General features: G+C 38.5%; 1 protein-coding gene across 1 annotated transcript in view; it reads right to left on the bottom strand.

Annotated features, from left to right (window-relative positions):
- The window catches only part of COL25A1 (collagen type XXV alpha 1 chain), a 298,386-nt gene that overhangs the window by 7,104 nt on the left and 272,337 nt on the right, over positions 1 to 18,945 (bottom strand). The window contains exons 31-35 of the mRNA XM_030271602.4: positions 14,443 to 14,496; positions 9,679 to 9,732; positions 8,548 to 8,574; positions 7,781 to 7,834; positions 1,530 to 1,607 (exon numbers count right to left, since the gene is read on the bottom strand). Coding sequence (XP_030127462.2) covers positions 1,530 to 1,607; positions 7,781 to 7,834; positions 8,548 to 8,574; positions 9,679 to 9,732; positions 14,443 to 14,496 — 267 coding nt within the window. The remainder of the gene's footprint in view (positions 1 to 1,529; positions 1,608 to 7,780; positions 7,835 to 8,547; positions 8,575 to 9,678; positions 9,733 to 14,442; positions 14,497 to 18,945) is intronic.

Here is an 18,945-nt window from a genome sequence, read left to right as displayed (position 1 = left end):
ATATGCTCAGAATTAGGAGCACATACAATGTAACTAGACTATGCATAAGCAGAAAAAAAATCAGACCTTTAGAGTTCTTAGAATTTAGAATACCAATACTTAATGTTAACCTACATGTGAAGATAATGGTTAATATGGATTTTTGAATGTACTTGCATGTGGTCTGATGTGAATGACTTGCTGCCTAAACAAGAGACAGTGCTGCATGCTAAACAGCTTATTCTAGCAATTATCTCCAAACATGATATTTTTGACCCATCAATGATTGTTAGTGAATCTTCAGATATAAATGATAATACAGAGACAGAGAAACATTTTTAAATTACAAAAGCATGCTTGATCATCCCCAACAAAATATGAGATATGGTTACCATTAATTGGAAGCAAACAACATGGACTATGGAATAATCTTAATGGCCTATGCATTTATAATTAAAAAGCAATTGACTTCAAATAGAAGTGCTATAGTCAAAACCTAAAATTTAACATTCATCTCAGAGAACCGTGCTTAACCATCCAACAATATCAGAACATGCAGATTGAATTTTACTTTGAAAAATTAAAAAGAAAGTCCTCCTTGTGTCTTCAGGAAATGTGTATGTACTATTCATTTGGGGTTTTCTTTCTTACATGGAAAAGAGTTCCAACTTACTTTACCACTAAATAAAAATCATTGTTGCCAGATTGGTACAAGGGAGAGGGTCAAGAAGTAGCATTTTAGTATAGGTGGGAATTTGAATTCATGCTAGCATAGGGTGGGGAGTGTTGTGTGTATTCCAGGAGGGTAAGTTCCAGGGGTAAGACCATTAAATTGAGGACATTAAATAACAAAGACAGTGAGGGTTTGGGCTGCAGACCGTTATATTCTTACAAACATCAGGTAAGCTTTTTATTTCCACATGTGTTTGAATACTCTGATGAACAGGCCAGACACCACAAATATTACTTATGGATGGTCTGAAAGCCAAGCTCCAGCTGGGCTTACTGGAAACCTTTATTTTTAGAAACAGTATTTACATCCTTCTCTTTGTGACTCTCATTTTGGCCAAATTGTGAAAACATGCCCCTAAGATGGCATGGATTTGGAAGGAAGACCAGGGTGCAGAGTAGCTACAGTAGGACAGGCCAGGGTGTGGAACTGAGCCAGACAGAAATCATCAGACTTGATTAGAGGTGAACATTGTGCTGGATTTCTACAACTTGGGTTCAGGGTGAGTGAGGCGATGGGTATTTTGCGAGGAAAGTAACAAACCAATGATTCTCAGGGAAAATGGAGGAAGGACACAAACTTATCAATTACCAGGTGATGTGGGAGCAAATTGCTGAGAGTTAGGCTTAAGGTGTCAACAAAAACGTGTGTTCTCTCATGGTGGTTATGATCACTTGAAGCAGCTGGTTTGTTCATGCACATGCATGTGTTACGTGAAGTACGTAAAGTCAGCTCAGAAAAACATTACTTTACATTGAGAATGGCTGACTACAAACAAAGGAACTGCATGCAGGGTTGGTAGGAAAGAGAAATACTGTACCAATTGGCAAGGGGCATCCAGCCCATCCAGGCCAGGCTGGCCTGGCTCCCCTTTTTCCCCCTTAACTCCACGGAATCCCTGTTTGTAAAGATTAACTTGCAATGTTACTGTCAAGGAAATGCCTTCAGTACTGACTTAAATGGAGTGAACAAAAAACAACAGAGAGGCAAGAGGAACAAGCTGACTGCTTATGATTTAAACCTGTGGGGCACTGATTCTGGCACATTCCAAATTTGGCTCCTTTTCAACGTATTTTGCAGAAAAAAAAAAAAGAGAAAAACAAAACAACTCAAAAAACCCACTAGCAAAACCTTAAAAACTTAGCCCAAAGTTCTTAAGTCTGGTACTTTAACCTCAATTAGGAGGTTTACAAAGCTCCAGAATTTGCACTTGAGATGAAGCTGCGTTAACAAAGGGCAATGGGTTACACAGTAGCTGGTGCTTGTTCCTCTCCCCTCATTTCTTATTTCATCAGTTTACAGCAAGATGACTGATCTTTCAATACACAAGTAAGACATACCAATGGGCAAGGTGCATCTAATCCAGGAGCACCCTGTTCTCCTTTCTCCCCTTTAGGCCCTTTTTTGCCTTTCTTTCCCTTTTCCCCCTGTGGATACAACGGTTTGGATAAAACAAGTTTCATTCTTTTCAAAAAAAAAAAAAAAAAAAGAAAGATTGGGTTTAAAGTTTGGGTTTTTCTTTTTAAGCCAATGGAGAGCTGAAAGGACACTTACCACTGTGTTCTGGTTTGGATGGTGCATTATGTGGAAAAATAAATTATATGATCACAAGCAAGAACTGCAATCAGCCTCTATTAGTTTGTGTTGGTATTGCATATCAGTATTATGAATGTTTTGAAACCTAGAAGAGGGCTTGAAATCACTGATTTCTTGAGACAGAGGCAAATCTGCAACCCCCCCCCCCCCCCCAATCCGCAGTCCAAAAAAAATAGTCTTCTATTTTGGTAAGTGACAGCACTGAAGGGTACGAGCTCACTATGCTGAACTTGTCAGCTTTCCAGAGGATTTGCCACCAGTCAGAAGTAACTTTGGGAGAGCAGAATCCATCAGCAGAGTCTTTTGATAAAAGATCTGTAGCACAGATGCTTAACAGGGATGACTGACTAATTCCATCAGCTTCCAGGGTGTCACATCATGGGTGAACCTGGCCAGGAGCATCCTTTACTAACTGACCCTCTGCACTCTGGTAAGAGTTTGGAACAAATCCTGTTCTCTGTGGTATCCATAGAAACCCACAGACATCACTGAGGGTGCACTGCTGTCACTCCAAATACAACACAGTCATTTCAAACCCTGTTACAGGAGTCAAAACACTCCAACTGCTTGATGGAGAGGTGCTATGACACTTCCAAAATGTTCATATTGTCTTGGTTTCATAAAGTAATCAGAAGTGATAATTACATTATTTAAGTATTTCAACAAATATTCTGTCTGCTGCAGAATAATAATCTATTTGTTTTCAGTCTTTGATTTCACATTGAGTTTTATTTTTAAATGTGAAACTTCCAATGATTTTATTCTCATGGCAATTAGTTGATTCCCCTCAAGAAAGCTACTTGCAAAGATGACCTCACCTTCAAGCAGTGTAAGACGTTTAGAGAGTTCATTTTATAATTGATTTCACACCAGTTGATCACAATGGTAAATGAGTTTCAGGTTGCTCTCAATTTCACAAAAATCAAAAAGGGATCACTTAAAAAAAATAACAAATTGGACTAGGATTGTAAAAAATAGGATAGGAAGGATGAGTACATCAGGATATCACAAAGAAATGGTCATAGGAAAATTAGTATAACATTGGAGAACCAGCAAGTGAGGTTGTGGCTATTGGGAGGATTTAATCTGTGAGGAAAAGGGTAAAAAAGACAGAGGAATTCTAAGGAATGTGGGTAGAAGGAGAAGGAAGGAATGCCCCTTTGGAAAGACAGACAGATTTTGGTGAAGCATATTAAACAGACATTTAACTTGTTCAACACCAGTATAGAAAGGCTTAATCTGTTAACAATAGAGAAAAATAATTTTTATACTTAAAAATGTTTATAAAAATAATATTTTAAAAAGAAAGTAAAGTACATTAGTCATTTAATATAACAGGATACTTGACACATTCAAATAAAACAAAATGTTCCATGAACAAAACATACTGCATCCAAGTCATGATAGAAGCAAAGTTACTTGTTTATCTTTTCTGTGTGCCAAAAGGTCACAGGATAGTATTTGGAAAAACAGCAATTCAAACATCACCAGATGATACCAATGATAAGATCCTTACCAAATGATAAGATTGTGATGTAAAAAAATCCTCACAAGACAAGAACCATAAATTGGCTACATTTCCATCTCAAACCTACAAAGATGACAATGTAGCAGAGCTCATTGCTCTATGCTACTTGTGCTATTTGTGCTCAATTGTAGCACCAATATATTTGCAATGAGTGTATGCAAGCACAAAGCATGGACATACTCCAAAAAGGATTCTGAAAACAAACAGTACAGTTTGGTTTCTGACTATTTTTAAAAATTTTGGACTGTTTGTTTCTTTAACTTCTTGTTTTACAAGCCAGCAGGTAACTATTTTCAACTTCTAGTTTTGCAGGCAGATCTATGATCTTACTCAAACCAATGCAGCAGTCACCTGTGTAGAAAAAAAAGTCTGGATTTCCTGGGTACTTTACTACTTTTTCCACAGACTGAGTTCTTTCTTTTTAATCTTTGATCTTTACTCCTTATCCCGAACTATAAAAATCCATAGGAGTTATGGGGATTCTACATCTGATGAGGATTAAAAAAAAAAATTCCTTTCTGTCCTTCCTCAGTACCTAGAGAAATAAAAACTTCTGCAACACTACTATGGTTGGAACAATCTACAATCCTCACATGCACAGATTTTCATCAATGCAGACTATAGGGGAAAAGGACAATGCCTTTCCATCCTCTGTTCAGACATACCCTGCTCCTCTGTCAAAATCCATAACAACAATCACAACTGTACATCTGGGACCAGGGGCCACTTCCCTCCCTTTCCCACAATAAAATATCTAACTTTTTGTCAGAGCTTATTTGTTTCTGAAAGGTATTTTTTTCCTATTCACACAACTTGGAAATACAAACCTTTTTTGTGATGAGTGCTCCTGGACTGTAATTTTGTATGAGTAATTACAGCTAGAACACTTTAAAAATATTCTTACAGCCATGTTAAGAAGACATAATGCAAACACTGACCTGCTTTCACTGTAGTAGAAATACTGATGGGCTAAAATATAGATCAGAATTCTAGACCTCATCTCAAACTTAAGAAGTAAAGATTTATTCCCTTCATTTCTATGAAAAAAGTGTCACTGGTTCTCTTGAGAATGTTCACAATTATATGTATTTTTGCAGTGCAATTTAAGTTTCTTGACTAGAAACTCACTAATTTCAATTTGTGTGATATCAGACCAATAGCCAATACTGTGGAAATATTTAAAAACCAAGAAATCCTAAGATGGATGGTCAACTTGTTTATCTGTTATTACAAAAATGGTTTATCTGTTGAAACGGGTGCTGTTACACCAGTTTGGTCACAGACAATTAGTAATTTACGTAAGGAAAACCACGAGAATACAGAAGACTTGTTATAATGAGAACTTGGATTAATTGCATTACTTTGTGTCTTTTGAGAGTCAGCTTTCTATTTGAAAAATAAACTATTGATGCAGCTAAAGTAATTTTGGTGAAATAAGTTTTCTTGCATGATAGAAATATTCCTGGATTTATGGGAAAAACTGCAATGGAAGTGTATTCCTCAGAGGTCTCAGCTATATCTTCCCTGACCTTTCGCTGGCAAAGGCCTTCCTTTGCCTCCTAGTTTTACTTAAATACCATGGGAATTTTTAATGCAGGCATTCAAGCTCCATTTCTGCCCTACAGACTTCCTGTCAATCCTCTTTCTGAAAGCCAACAACAGTATGTTTTTTGAAACATATATCAGACTTGCTAACTACTTGATCCCATGCATTCTCCTCAGGAAACAGGGTTTGCCTTTTCATGAATTTTTGGGGGGATAAAGGACCAGAGTTCCTAGGAGATGTGTCCTGCAGGTTCAAGAGAACAAGTATCCACAGGCAACCTAAATCACAACACAACTCCGAAAAGGGTGGAGCTGTGCCACACACCATTCCCACATAAAATTCCCTCACTCCTTTGCAACTGGAAGTCCCATGTTTGACTTATTTAGTCAGTCCCTGGCAATCACAGTCTAATATCCAAAAGCAGCATGCTGGACTCTGGAACATTAAAACATTTTTACATCCTGAGTGCTGAATCTCATCTGTTCCATTTTCACATTATATTTCTATAAGCAAAATTTTTACCAGCTTTCCATCTTTTCTTCCAGAAATCTTCTGGAGGTCTGGTGGCTGAAATTTTTCTACATATCTGCTCTAACTGTACATGGAAAGACAGACTCAAAGTCTGGCTGAAAGGGAGTTCTGGAGGTTGCCTAAGATTCCCATCGTGAGAAGGATGATTCCTGAGCCTAGGTCAGCTCAGACCAGACCAGGTTCCGCAGTGCTCCTTGGGCAGGGGTTCAGCCCCTTCTCTGGACTCACTGTCCCAGTGCTGTGCTGTCCTCCTTGCAAACAATTGCTCTGAACCTCTCAGGAGCACCTTGTGGTCCTGCATTGCCCCATTTGCCATTACCCAGAGAGTTTTGCTCTACCATCGTTTTATCTCCCCTTCTCAGTAGTTTGGCCATCCCATTGTCAGACTAAGCCAGTCCACCTCCTCCACCCTCTGCTCTTGGTTGTGTTTGCCCTAGACCCCTGCCAGCTTGGTAACCTTCTAACTCTCCTATTTTTTTCTTGAACTGTGAGGCTCAAAAGACCATCTGCAGTATTCAAGCAACCTCATTGGAACTGGTTAGGGAGGCATAATTACTTATTTTTATCTTCTGGACACAACTCTTTGATGTATCCCAGGGTGAGAACACAGTGTTAAGCTCATTCAATTTGGCACTTGCTGTAACTCCCAGTTAGCACAAAGAGTATTTCGACCATCACATCTCTGAGCTGGCGGTTATCAGCTACACCTTTAGACTGACAGCTGCTCTCAAGGAGAAAAGCTGTTCACTAGTGGCAGACCTGCACTCTGAGAGCAAGCAAGGGCTCACCATTCATTGTGATTACTCTGCCAGGTCAAACACTGCCTTTATAATATTCATGGAGCACCTGCTTAAACAACTGTTCCGCTCAGTGATCTCTGAGCTCAAAATATACCAAGCAATATACCGAGGGGCAAAAGGGAAGGACGAATTTCATAATACCCTTTTCAATGCATTCTTGGGAAGTGTTTTGCCTAACCAGATAAAGAAATGGAGATGAACTCTAACACTCTGGTGACTTTTTAGCCCTGCTTCTTGTTTAGAACACCATAATGAGCAATTAATCCAGCCTAACCCTGAATATATCAGCATGACAAAAACATTGGTCAGAGATGGAAAAATCATCTGCTGCACGTATGGACTTTTACATGAAGTGGCTTGGTGTGAGTTCTAATTCAGCGATTGTAGCAGCTGGGCTTTGTGTTGGATCGAAATGGAAGAGATTTGCTCATGAAGTTTCTCTACAGACACATTAAGTCCTGCATTGCTTTTTACTAAACAGATTTACAAGTCACTGTGTCTGGACACTGAATATGAAGTCAGACTGTTTCTGTTAACTTCACTGTCCAGTTGGTTTACCAGAATGGTAGAATGTATGATTCAATTTAAATCCACAAGTATCACAAAGTCCTTAACTGCAAATAAAACATTACCAAAAATAAAAATTCAAAGAGTTCTTGTCTTAGATACTTGGTGTGGAACAGGTAGCATGTACATGCATATTACACCAGGATCAACCACTAGTGTGCAAATACTGCCAGGGAACAGAGCTGGGCTCTTCAGTATGAAATCACTACCACAATAACTAATGTCTGCATTAAATATTTCAGGATTTTAAAAAGTGCAGGATGGATTGGAGAAAATTAGCCTTAAAAAAAATGCTGTGCTTTTGGACATGTTGGTATTTCTAGTCCTGTACATACACATAAATTTTTGTGGTTTTACATGATTTTGCTCTAGTGTGTATCTGTGACTTGCCTTTTGGCACACAGTAAAAACAAAGGTAAATTTTAATGGGACAATTTATAGTGTAAAGACAGCAGAACTGATTAGCTAAGGAATCAAACAACACTTATGAACACTGTGGTCACCTTTTCTCCCTTTTCTCCTATATCACCCTTTTCTCCTCGAGGACCAGGGAAACCCTATAAAAACAAAGCGGACAAAGATTGACTTTTACTAACATGCAGATTAAATTTTCAAATACTCCTGGAAAACCTAAAAAGATGATTTCACTACATGCTCTGTACATATATTATGTGTGGACACATGCACGGACACAAGAGCATGCAAGACAAGTTGGTAGAGGTTCGTAGAGACATTTTGGCAGCTACAGAAAGAAATCATACCACTCAAACTAGCAATCATCCATGCTACATAGCATATGTGCATTCTTAAAAGAACTCCTCCAAGTTAGGATTTCAGAGTAGGACTACAGAAAAGGACTTGCAGTAAGTCTTTTTAGCATGCCAAGGAAAGAGCCTATGTTTTGAAACACATCCCTTACAGGCTACAGAATGATTCTCCTTAATTAGAATAATTTTAGTTAACTAAGTGCTAAGTGATGCCCTGTTCTTCTACAAAGTTTTTTAGCAAGGATTTTTTCAGCTTTTTCACCGAAGGACCAAGTACTTGTATTGCTAAGCACTACTATCTGGTGGTGTCTGTCGATAAGGGCTGTACATTACGCAATCTTTGTCCTCTTTACCACAGAGAAAGAGCAAAGGCAGCACTCAGCACACTCTCTGCAGGGCCTGCACGCACACTAAAGGGCAGCAAAGGGGTTGTGCTCCATAAGGGATTTCTTGGCAGACTCTTACCGACCCCTGAGAGCGCCCTGGTCACACACATTACTTACATCAAGGCCAGGCTCGCCGTCTTTGCCCTGCCAAAGAACCACAGGAACTGCGTTAGCTTCCCACAGACAAGGACACTGCTGCCCATGTTTAACATTTCCAGGAACTGATAACCTGGCTGCAAAATTTTGCTTGATTGTAAAATTTTGTTTGCAGGCAGATTCCAGGAGCAAGCTAAAAATACAAAAAAAAAGCTAAAAACCTATAAAACTTTCTTTTTAGTTTGCAGGAATGGGAAACAGAAATAGGATAAAAAAACTTTACCCACAAAGGTGACCCTCACATAAAAAAGCATAGCAAGCTAATTTAACACTCCACGGAGCCTGAAAACTGTCTCCAGCCACTGACTCCTGATCCAATTAAATGGATCCAATTAAACCACAGGTCTGTATTCCAGCTTAAATTAATTAATCAAATGGATTAGACTGGAGAGGGTATGGAAACACTAAAAGTCTCCTGGAAAGGCTGGTTGTGCCTGGCCAAGCACATTTACATGACTTTCCTTGCGTCAAAGTACAGAACAGACTTGTGTATATGTACACACCTGACCCAGTCATTAGCAGTGTAAACAGGGAAAGTCAACTGATTTTATTGGGGATATAATTGTAAGGCCAAAGGAAGTTCTCCCTCATATTTTAGAAATGGATAGCATAATTAAAATTATTGATTTAAAACAAATAATTTCACCTATAAATGAGCAACAATGGAATTCTCACGTAACTTCTGAGTAGATGGCACAGAAATGAAAACAAAACAGATCTCTGAAGCAACAAACAAAACAAAAACATAATGGCAATGACATTAAGAATTCACAGCTTTCCACAGTTCCTCCTGAACTCCTGGCACTCTCACATGGTCCCCAGGCAGCTGAAGGCCAAAGGCTGCTGAACCAGGAGCACCTGCATTGGGCATCTCCTCTCTCTTGCTGGTTCATGGAGGTCTGTTTTTTTATGTGCATGGGTAGAAACCCAAGAGTGTGATACAAAACACTGACCTTGCACTGTCAGGGTTTATTATCAATCTCTGCCTTTTCCAACTAACTCTACTGCTAGGTGAAAATCAGCCATAAAGCACACAAAGTTTAATCAGGGAGGGATGAAAAGTGCAGTATGTACAAACTCTGTGCAACTTACAGGCAAGCCATATGGTCCTCTGGGTCCAGGGTCACCTACAGTTCCCTTCTCACCCTAAGAAAAGATTAGAGAACAAGCAAACTAAAACATTGGCTATCTTAGAAATTATCTCTACCAAGTGCTCTAGGTTAAAGTTTATGCATTCCTAAGTATTTTGAATGAAAAATATCCAAGCTAATTTATTTTTATTACATGTTTAAGGGAGAAAGAGAAGGTGTGTATTAGCATTCTTTCTAGGAAGAATGACTTTTTAGGCATATGATATCACATTCATTTCTAAATAGGTTAGTAACTGAAAATATGTTTCAACTGAACACGCACTAGTGTCAAGTTTAAGCTTTTGACAGCTTAATGTTTCTCTCAGCAAGAATACAAAGTTGTAATGAAAACTGAGGATATACAGCATCAAGCTGTATATACACATAGCAGCTGAGATGCAACACAGTGACAGGCAAAAATAATGTGTCAGTCAAAGCTTGATTTAAGTAGGCAATGGTTTTAACAGTGACATTGTGAAGATTATCCTATGCATTGTGCTGTGTTGTTAAATCCTCTATTGGATTCTAGGTAAATGATACAAATACTCTGGTTTATTAAAACCAAAACAACTGTAATAATACGCAAGACAAACAAGTACAGAGATTACTCCAGAAGTCTTATCTCCTTCTGCACTAAAATTCCTGGGAAAATTACCAGTTTCCAGAGGGGTGCCAAAGTAATTTCGCAAGCTTAACACAGGGTAAACTTTTCCAAACGGAATGGAATTTCAAGGTGACAAATGGAATTTCGGGCTGACAGTAATAATCACCTTTGCTCTCTAATTGTTCTTTACCAAGACTGATATGAAGTTAAGCTTGCCAAGGCAGCCAGGACTAGCCTGTGTAACTGCAAGCACAGGTCCCTGTGAGCTTGGTAGGAAGTCAGGGCTGGGAAGAGGTGTGGAAAGCAGTCTTGTTTCAGACTGTTCTTTCTTCTGAATTAAATCCATCAGAAAAGCATTTCTCTCTGGCAAGAACTAAATGGCTCAAAGTGTTGATGAAATAAAAGAAAAAAATCCTGACCAGCTCCAGTTTTCAAAGCTCCTGCTCTGGATTTGTTATGCAGGGTGACTTGGATCCCTTCATCACCCCCTTTGCTGAACACGCCCTAACACAGGGCTTCCTGCAAGGCTCTTGGTGTGCACAGGTGCTGTGTTTCATCCTAGCTCATGAGAGAATTCTCTGGTGTGTTAAAATGGGCTGCTATGTCTACATTTCATTGACTGAATTATACAAAAAAGGCAGGCAGCAGAACAAATGGGACTTTAACCTGTGGTTGAATAATCCCAGCAATAAGGAGTTTGTTGGAAAAACTGACATTTGATCTGTTTTAAATACTTAATATTACGTAATATTAAGTATTTAAAACAGATATTAATACTTTAAATACTTAGATGTGCACTTCCTTTAGTCTAGAGGTAATGAGATGCGCAGTGTCAGGTCTTTCTGGATTCTGTTACTGATTTCTGAGTAACTTCTGAGCAGCATTTAGGCTCCTATTGTCCCTGGCAGGACAATAGGAGGTTCACCTGATTTTAAAAACAATAAATCCCTTACAGCTTTAAAGCTTTCTGCTAAGAAGAAACTAATGTGCTGACCTATGTAGGTAAGAGCTAAAAATCTCTTTGACCAGTGCTTGAAATATGTCAAGATCAGTCAAGCACTTTTTTTTTCTTTAATCTTCAACAGCAAGATGACTGTACAAAGTCCTCTCAAGATAGGCTTATAACACTGCTAAACATATGGTAGACATAAAAATACTGAATGTATCAGTCTAGGAAATAATCACATCTGTTATGTAAGAATATATTTGGAGAACTGTATCTCAGAATTTTTTCCCTCCAATACAAAGCACATGCTGAAACATGTTTAGAATATCAGATGAGTTTCTGAATGTTCATGGATTATATGATATTAATGAACTGTCATGAGCATACTGCCCTCAACCATCACAATTTCCTTCAGGGTAGCAGATATTGGCAAACTTCAAGATTTTGTTTTAATTTTTTTTGTGAGGCAATCCATCAGTGTCCAAAGAACAGAAACCATAACCTACATTTTTGCCTCCTATTTCACTTCAGTCTCCTGAATCATGGACAAATATGAGTTACAATTTGAATGAATAAAGCAGAATAATCTGCGTCTCCATTAGGATAGATAGGGAGATTTCATATTGTCATGGTAGAAAAATATTTTAACCAAATTAAAGAGAATGCACTTTACCTGCTAGTACTAACTGTGTGTAATGATGACAGTGCTGCACAGGCTATACATCTGAAAGCTAAAATCAAGCTCAAAACCAGGTCCTTGTCATCAATGAAAAAAAAAAAAAATTAAAAAGAAACTGTTTATTTCCAGCTCTCAGATTCCTTTAGCTGGCCAAGAAGCTGGATATACATTATGCCTGTCATCACCCTTCAGGCTTACATGTCCCCTTTCATCAGTAGTAACTGACGATGACTGTTTTCCAGTATTCTCTACTTTCCTTTCACTGTAGACAGTATGTAAGTGAAAATAATAATCACACAGTCAGATTCAGAGGCCTATTATGACCTACTCCTCTAATTAATAAAGATGGTCTCAGCAAAATCTCTCTAAGCACCTGCCAAAATGTAATTCCAATAGCTGAAAATTAGTAAGAACTAACAGACACCATTGTCATAAATTATATTAATTCACATTATTAATTACTTTTTTAGTTTCTATTAAAAAACTCATCAAACCATGTTATAGTTTCATGATTTTCTTATTCTACCTCGTCATCGTCTAAACAGACTTTGTATAAAGATGATCTGACATTTTCTATTTTAGTAGTTAACTGAAAATCAACAACCCACCCTAATTTGCACAACAGTCTGTTCTACCTCAGAGTAGTAACTCAGCATCACCTCAAATGCAGCCTGTGCAACAATGAATTCATGATTATTCTGTTATACAGCCCTAATGCTCTCCTAGATTTATACTGGCCCAAGGTTTTCTTCTCAATACAGACAAAATGCGGTCCTATCCCATGAACACTGGCCCTGTGCATTGTTTTTAATTAAAAAGTAAATCTGGAAATCTGCAGACAAAAATATTTCCCCTCCTGCTTTCATGTAAACGAGTTCAACAGTTGCAAATGCAAGTTGTAAACCAGCATCAAAAATACATGATTTGTTATTTAAATAATGAGACATGTATCAACACTGTGCACCTGTTACATAACTATGCTAAAAACAACTTCTCCTCCCAAATGGTATTGAATAATTAAATGAACAATTTAAGCAACAATCCTGCTGGCTGCCTGCTTGGGAAAAAGCCTTCCATCTGTCTTGTGAACTTCCTCCCATTCATTTAGCTCCACAGAAAATGGTGGGTGTGTAGAATTTTTCTGCACACCTTGGTCTCTCTATTTTTGTGAAGTTCTTCTTCTGTGCTCATGCAATCACTGATTTACATCACAGCAATTCCCATCCCCTTTGTAGCCACTGCTTTTCAACACCTACAGCAGGGCTTATTCCAAATCCAGTTGTGTGCCTTCTTATGACCTTGAATATCCTCACAAGAAAAAAAACATTAGTAGCTGTCTTCCACAGATGAAAAGAAGAGTTTATATTATATTTCATTGTCAAAGACATTTCAACTGGTAGTTCACATGCATATCCTTCAATATAAAAGGTCATAATGCAAGACTAAAATGTATGGTATTTTTATATACTCCTACATGTGTATTTATTAGAGGATGCACAACTATCTTTTAATATTAGAGGATGTTAAACTATCTTTCCACGATATATTTTGTCCTAATTGAAGTTAAAAAAAATTGAATAAGTAATCCCTAGAAAAACAAAAAACACTCAAGTCCTTCAGGCACTTAACTAGCCTGAGTGGTAACTGCAGCCTGCTGTACAGTTTAATTTGGACTGTGCTGCATGTCTTGTATTTATCCCTCAATACACACCTCTCTAAAAACGAATTTTACCTTCTCAGATGAAGCTACTTGGACCTCTGCCATGTGGCTGTGTCCTTTTTAGAGCTAGTCTGAAGTTGTTTTAGCACAGTTGTTCTGTTAAAGTGAGGAAGTCAAAGAGACAAAGTTCTGGACCGGTAACTCTTCAGAGGTTTCAGGGTATCATCTTCAGGTTTGTTGTAAAAGTTGATGGTTGTATTGCTAAAGGTGACAGGCTTATAGTTAAAGATTAGAGTTCCTATCCTATTTCCACTGAAGAAAATTTACTGTGAATATTTCAAAATTAAATAGCAGGGCTCCTGTCTTCTAAGCTTAAGAAAAAAAAGTTTAAGTTTTACAGAGGCTGGAGATATTTTTCCTGGATAAAACCATTTAAGTGAATATAGGAGAGAAATACTTCTCTCTTTTTTTGCCATTGCATTCTTAAGTATCAGATCACACTATATTCTTTTGTACCAGCTTGTTCTCAATTTGCACAACGTAATGAAACCAATGAAAATCATGTTCTCTTTGTGGCACTGTGAACTAGAAAGTCCAGTCAATTTCTTACTGATTACTCATTTCAAAATACCAGCTCCCCTGGAGTTAATGAGTTACAATGTCAATCTCAAACAGATAAATGTGTCTGTAAGGAGAACACATCTACAGTTCTGGGCTGCTCCTCTGCAGGTGAGAGATACTGTTTTGTAACATCTAGGCACAGTATGAGTCCCCATATGCCATTTTTCCACTGTGGCAGTCACTTTCTAGGGAGGAGCACACGGAACATATACTTACTCTCTCTCCTTTGGGACCTGCAGGGCCATGGGGACCAACTGGGCCATCTATGCCCTACAAAAAGGAACAAACAGGGTAAGAGAGAGGGCTTGTTCTTACAACTCTTTTGTTTTAATAGCTGTCTTGTACACAAGAACTAACATGGAATCAGTCTTCACTGGTTGAAAATTTGGATTTAATTGTGATGCAACCTATTTGGCTTTCAAAACTCCACATATAACCTCTCCTGTTACAAGGCAGAGTGCGTTTTTTCTGTTTGGTGTTCACTACATCCATGGAAGCAATCAGATTTACAAAGATCTTAAACTTGGATTGGAAGAAGATGGAAGGATCAAAAAAAGATTTAATTTTTTTTTATTTTTTAAATTGCTTATTCTTTAAATTGAAATGTCCACTTGTAAGATGGCCTTACCTATTGCAAGAATCAATGAGAATCTTACTTCCAAGATATAACTCTTTCACTGCAAAGACTTCTTTATCATTCAAGAAAGCAAAAGATTTAACATCTATGATATGCAATGTAACAACATGTGTAGATGGACCCCGGCACATCTGCATCTCCTTCACTGATTCCATATTAGCACTGAACAGCTATGTTCTCCTGTAAGCTAAATCCCTAACCTTACTCAGGAAAACTAGCAACCCAACCAAGGCAGATTTTTTTGTCCAACCAAAAATCAAAACTAAGCTGCTTTTTTAAGATTCAGAGCTCCTTCTACAGAGAATTTAATTCTCTTTCCCACACATATTGCCCTAGGAACCTGCTTGAAGCCCCCTCTTACGCAGCTGGGAAAATGCCTGCACCACTTGGCCTTCCTTCCTGTGTGCAGTGAGCGAGCTTGGCTGGCACGGCCGGGGGAGCACAGGGACTCAGTCACCGAAGGGGACACAGAAAGACAAGGGACTCACCCGGGCTCCTGGCTTCCCGTCTAAGCCAGATGCTCCCTGTGTGGTTAGGTGGAAACATGGATGATGGGCACGACACGAATGACAAGAACGTGAGATTAGTAAGTGGTGCTGATGAATAAACACAATTCAAATGTACAGTACACACTGTGACAGGGTTCTGGAGTGGGTATCACATTACTACAGCATGTTAGTTAAAAATTCACATGAAACACCAAGAGTCTGATTCTGTTCTCACTTCAGTGTAATATCACTGACCCACCCCTGCCCTCACATCAAGCATATTAGAGCAGAATATTATCAGGCTATAGGAGCGCTACAAACACCAGATGTTAGGGTGTTTTTGAGCCTGCATACACAAATATTTACTTTGTCATTACTCGCATGCTTTCTGATTTGTAAATAGCGACAATACTGAATGGTATACACAAAGGAAGAAAAATGTGTGTTAACTGCGATAGGAAATATTTAAGTGCAAGAATACTGCATTATGCAGCCAACAAAATCTGGATCCTGACCACAATGGGCTCATTCATTTCCAAGAGCCCGGGAGACAATCACATTTCCTGTTTTCCCGTTAGGCTCCCGGCTCGGAGCACGGGCTGCGGGGAGCGATGAGCATCAGCATCCTTGGGGCCGGGGGGACCCCTCGTGGGCTCCGTGCGAACAGCAGAGCAGCGCCCGGGGACGCGGCGCACAGCACTGCTCGGGACACCCCCCTCCTAAAACAGCTAGCCAAACCAACACCCCAACAAACCCAGCTAAAATCTCCAGCCAACTCAATAAAACCAGCCGATTTTTGGAAGCGCTTGGACTTTGCTCCTGAAAATGACATTTAGAAGTAGAAAGCAGGAGCAAGACAAGGTCTGTGTGAATTTGGAAAACCTAGTAGTGTATTTTGTTCTGGAGTCTCTTCTACCTTGTAGCAATTTTCAGAGCATCTGATCATGCCTCCAAAACTCACTCTCTAGAGATATGTAGCTGCCAATGTGAAAATGAGTTTTATTTTTCTCAAAATAAAGTCAAATTCTCAGTGATGTTGACCTTGTCCATTGGCCCTGCACATAATTCTTGAATATTAATCAGAGATGTTTGTGCTCCTTTGGGTCAACTAAGTCCTTTTTCTCCATTTTACTGTTAACAATGCCAGCACTGGGAGCAATCCTCATATCATAACAACAGCAAAAAGGAAAAGTGAACTCTTTTTCTGAGAAAAAAATAAAGCTGCCTTTTCAGCATGCTTTCAAACACATAAAGTACTTTCTATTTTATCAACCTGAATTTTAAGAACTCTGATGTTTCCATATTTTTAAGGTTCCTCACTTGTAAGACAAAATGAATGCCCAACACCCAGGATGGGAATTTTCTAAACAACAAGGCAAAAATAAGAATCCAGGGAAAAACAAACAAACAAACAAACAAAAAAAACACCCAAAAAATGCAACTAAATCCCCTAAACCAATTTTTAGCTCTCCTCAATTAGACCTCTCAATTTGAACTGCAGAAGTGCAGTAAGAGGAAGAATAACTGAGGAGATGGAAGATAGGGAAGACTCCTTTTTTTTAATGGAAACACCATACAACACTTGAATAACAGCATGACTAATGTAATGGGGTGATGACATCCTTGTGACACTGAACACTCTCAACTGACACACAACAACAACAACAAAAAAAATCCTGATAGCACTGGGTTTTACAGGACATTACTTGGGATGATAGCACAGATTTAGGACAAAACAAAACAAAACAAGACTGATGCTCCGCTCCAGCATGGTATATTCTGTGTATGCTATTGAGTAAATCAGAATTGTTCATAAGGAGTAGAAAGAGATGCTTGTGATTTGCACTGAAATTGAATAGTTGGGTTTTTTTACTTACTGGAAGACCAAGGGGCCCTCTGTCACCCTTTTGACCTGGTTCACCCTTCAATCCTTTAAGACCATTTAACCCTGGTTCACCCTAAACGTAAAAGTATAAATGCCAAATTTTTGGTGCTATAATGGGTATTTAAGCTGGGATAGAAGAAGCCAGACTCAGAAGTAGCTGCAAATTCCAGTTTGAAACAAATTCAACCTTCTCAGCTTACTGGCAATTTACATACTGATTTAATAGTGGGGAAAAGTACTTGGGAGGTGTCTGCTCGAGATTAAAAATCTGTGTAAAAAAAAACGACATGAAACTTATGGGTACCAGATTTTAAAAATATTTTCCTAATAATTATTACTATAGTTAGATGGTTAAAATTAAGCATGACTTTCAGGAGGTTTTGGAAATTCTTCAAATCCCATAAACCACCCTATGCAGATAATTCAAACTGAAAGAAAATGTTCATAAAAGTAAGCCTCAAAACTGTAGGTTTCTAGAGTGTGATCTCCTGAAAAGTACATTTGGAAGGAAGCAATACTTTTCCTTACAGTAAACTGGAATTTGCAGCAAAATCTTACATAAAGATATTTTAAACCTTTAAGCATACATAATAAACAGTAACAAGTTAAAAGAAACAGTACAGGTTACACAACACCAAGCTACTTGGGAGGTCCACAGATTCTGTGTTCATACACCGAAATTTTAACAATGTAAGAAATGGCACTTTTTATGATTATTAAATTATGCATAGACTATTACACTAAGCATCACTAAGATGATAATACTGGGCTCAGAGCTGCCAAAAAATCATTCTCTCATAATGAAAAACTGCATCAGCAGGAGGACTGCTCAGTCAGAGTATTGACCACACCTGCCTCTTTTGAGAAACAGAAATACGTGGGTATTTCATCCAGGCTGCTCCCCATGGCCTCATTGGTAGATTTCCCTTTGATGTATTATATTACCTTATATTATATTAATATTAAAAAAAAATCTCACTAGAATCCAGTCTGCTCCTTTAAGTAAATCCAGACATCATCTGCCTGCTTTGCACTCCAAGTAGCCATTTCTTCATTCTTATTCTATTTTACTCAATTTGACTTTCAGAGCAGTAGCATTGGAAACACTGAAGTTTTGGAAACAGACCTGAGAAATCCCACAAAAGCCTGAGTCTCGGGCCAAAGGCCTGAGGTAAAGCAGGGCTGGTGCTAAAATGGAACATACTTGATTTCAAAAAATGATTTATGACTTAGGTTTCTTGAGCCAAGGTAACAGTCTCATAAGGGGCCAAACCTGTGATTTTCTGTTTTGCAGCTTTAAGAACCCAAGATAAACCCCTGAAACTAAACAAAAACACCCCTTCCTCCTCTTCCTTACTTTTTGAGAAAGGTGTGATTAGGGAGACATAGTGATTTAAATGATCATGCCTGACAAGACCACTTAATGAATACAGTGTCATGCTGAATTTTAACTTACTGGTGACTACTGAATTAAAGCATGAATTAAAATACTCCAACTCTGCCAAAATGCACTTCCGCTTTCCTGAGCTGTTCTGATGGGCTAAGAGAGTCCCTAAAGAATATTTATGTTACAGAAAATGTTCCAATTGTATTGCAGACCTGTCTGAGCATTAATCCAGTTTGGAAAACACAAAAATGCACACATCAGTTAGTGATAGTGAACCATCATAACATGTGAAGGAACTGGTCACCTAACAAAGGCCATGGAG

Source organism: Taeniopygia guttata, chromosome 4, assembly GCF_048771995.1.
Source record: "Taeniopygia guttata chromosome 4, bTaeGut7.mat, whole genome shotgun sequence".
NCBI classification, from domain to species: Eukaryota; Metazoa; Chordata; class Aves; order Passeriformes; family Estrildidae; genus Taeniopygia; species Taeniopygia guttata.
Note: the sequence above shows the minus strand (reverse complement) of the source record. Positions and strands in the feature narration are given on the sequence as shown.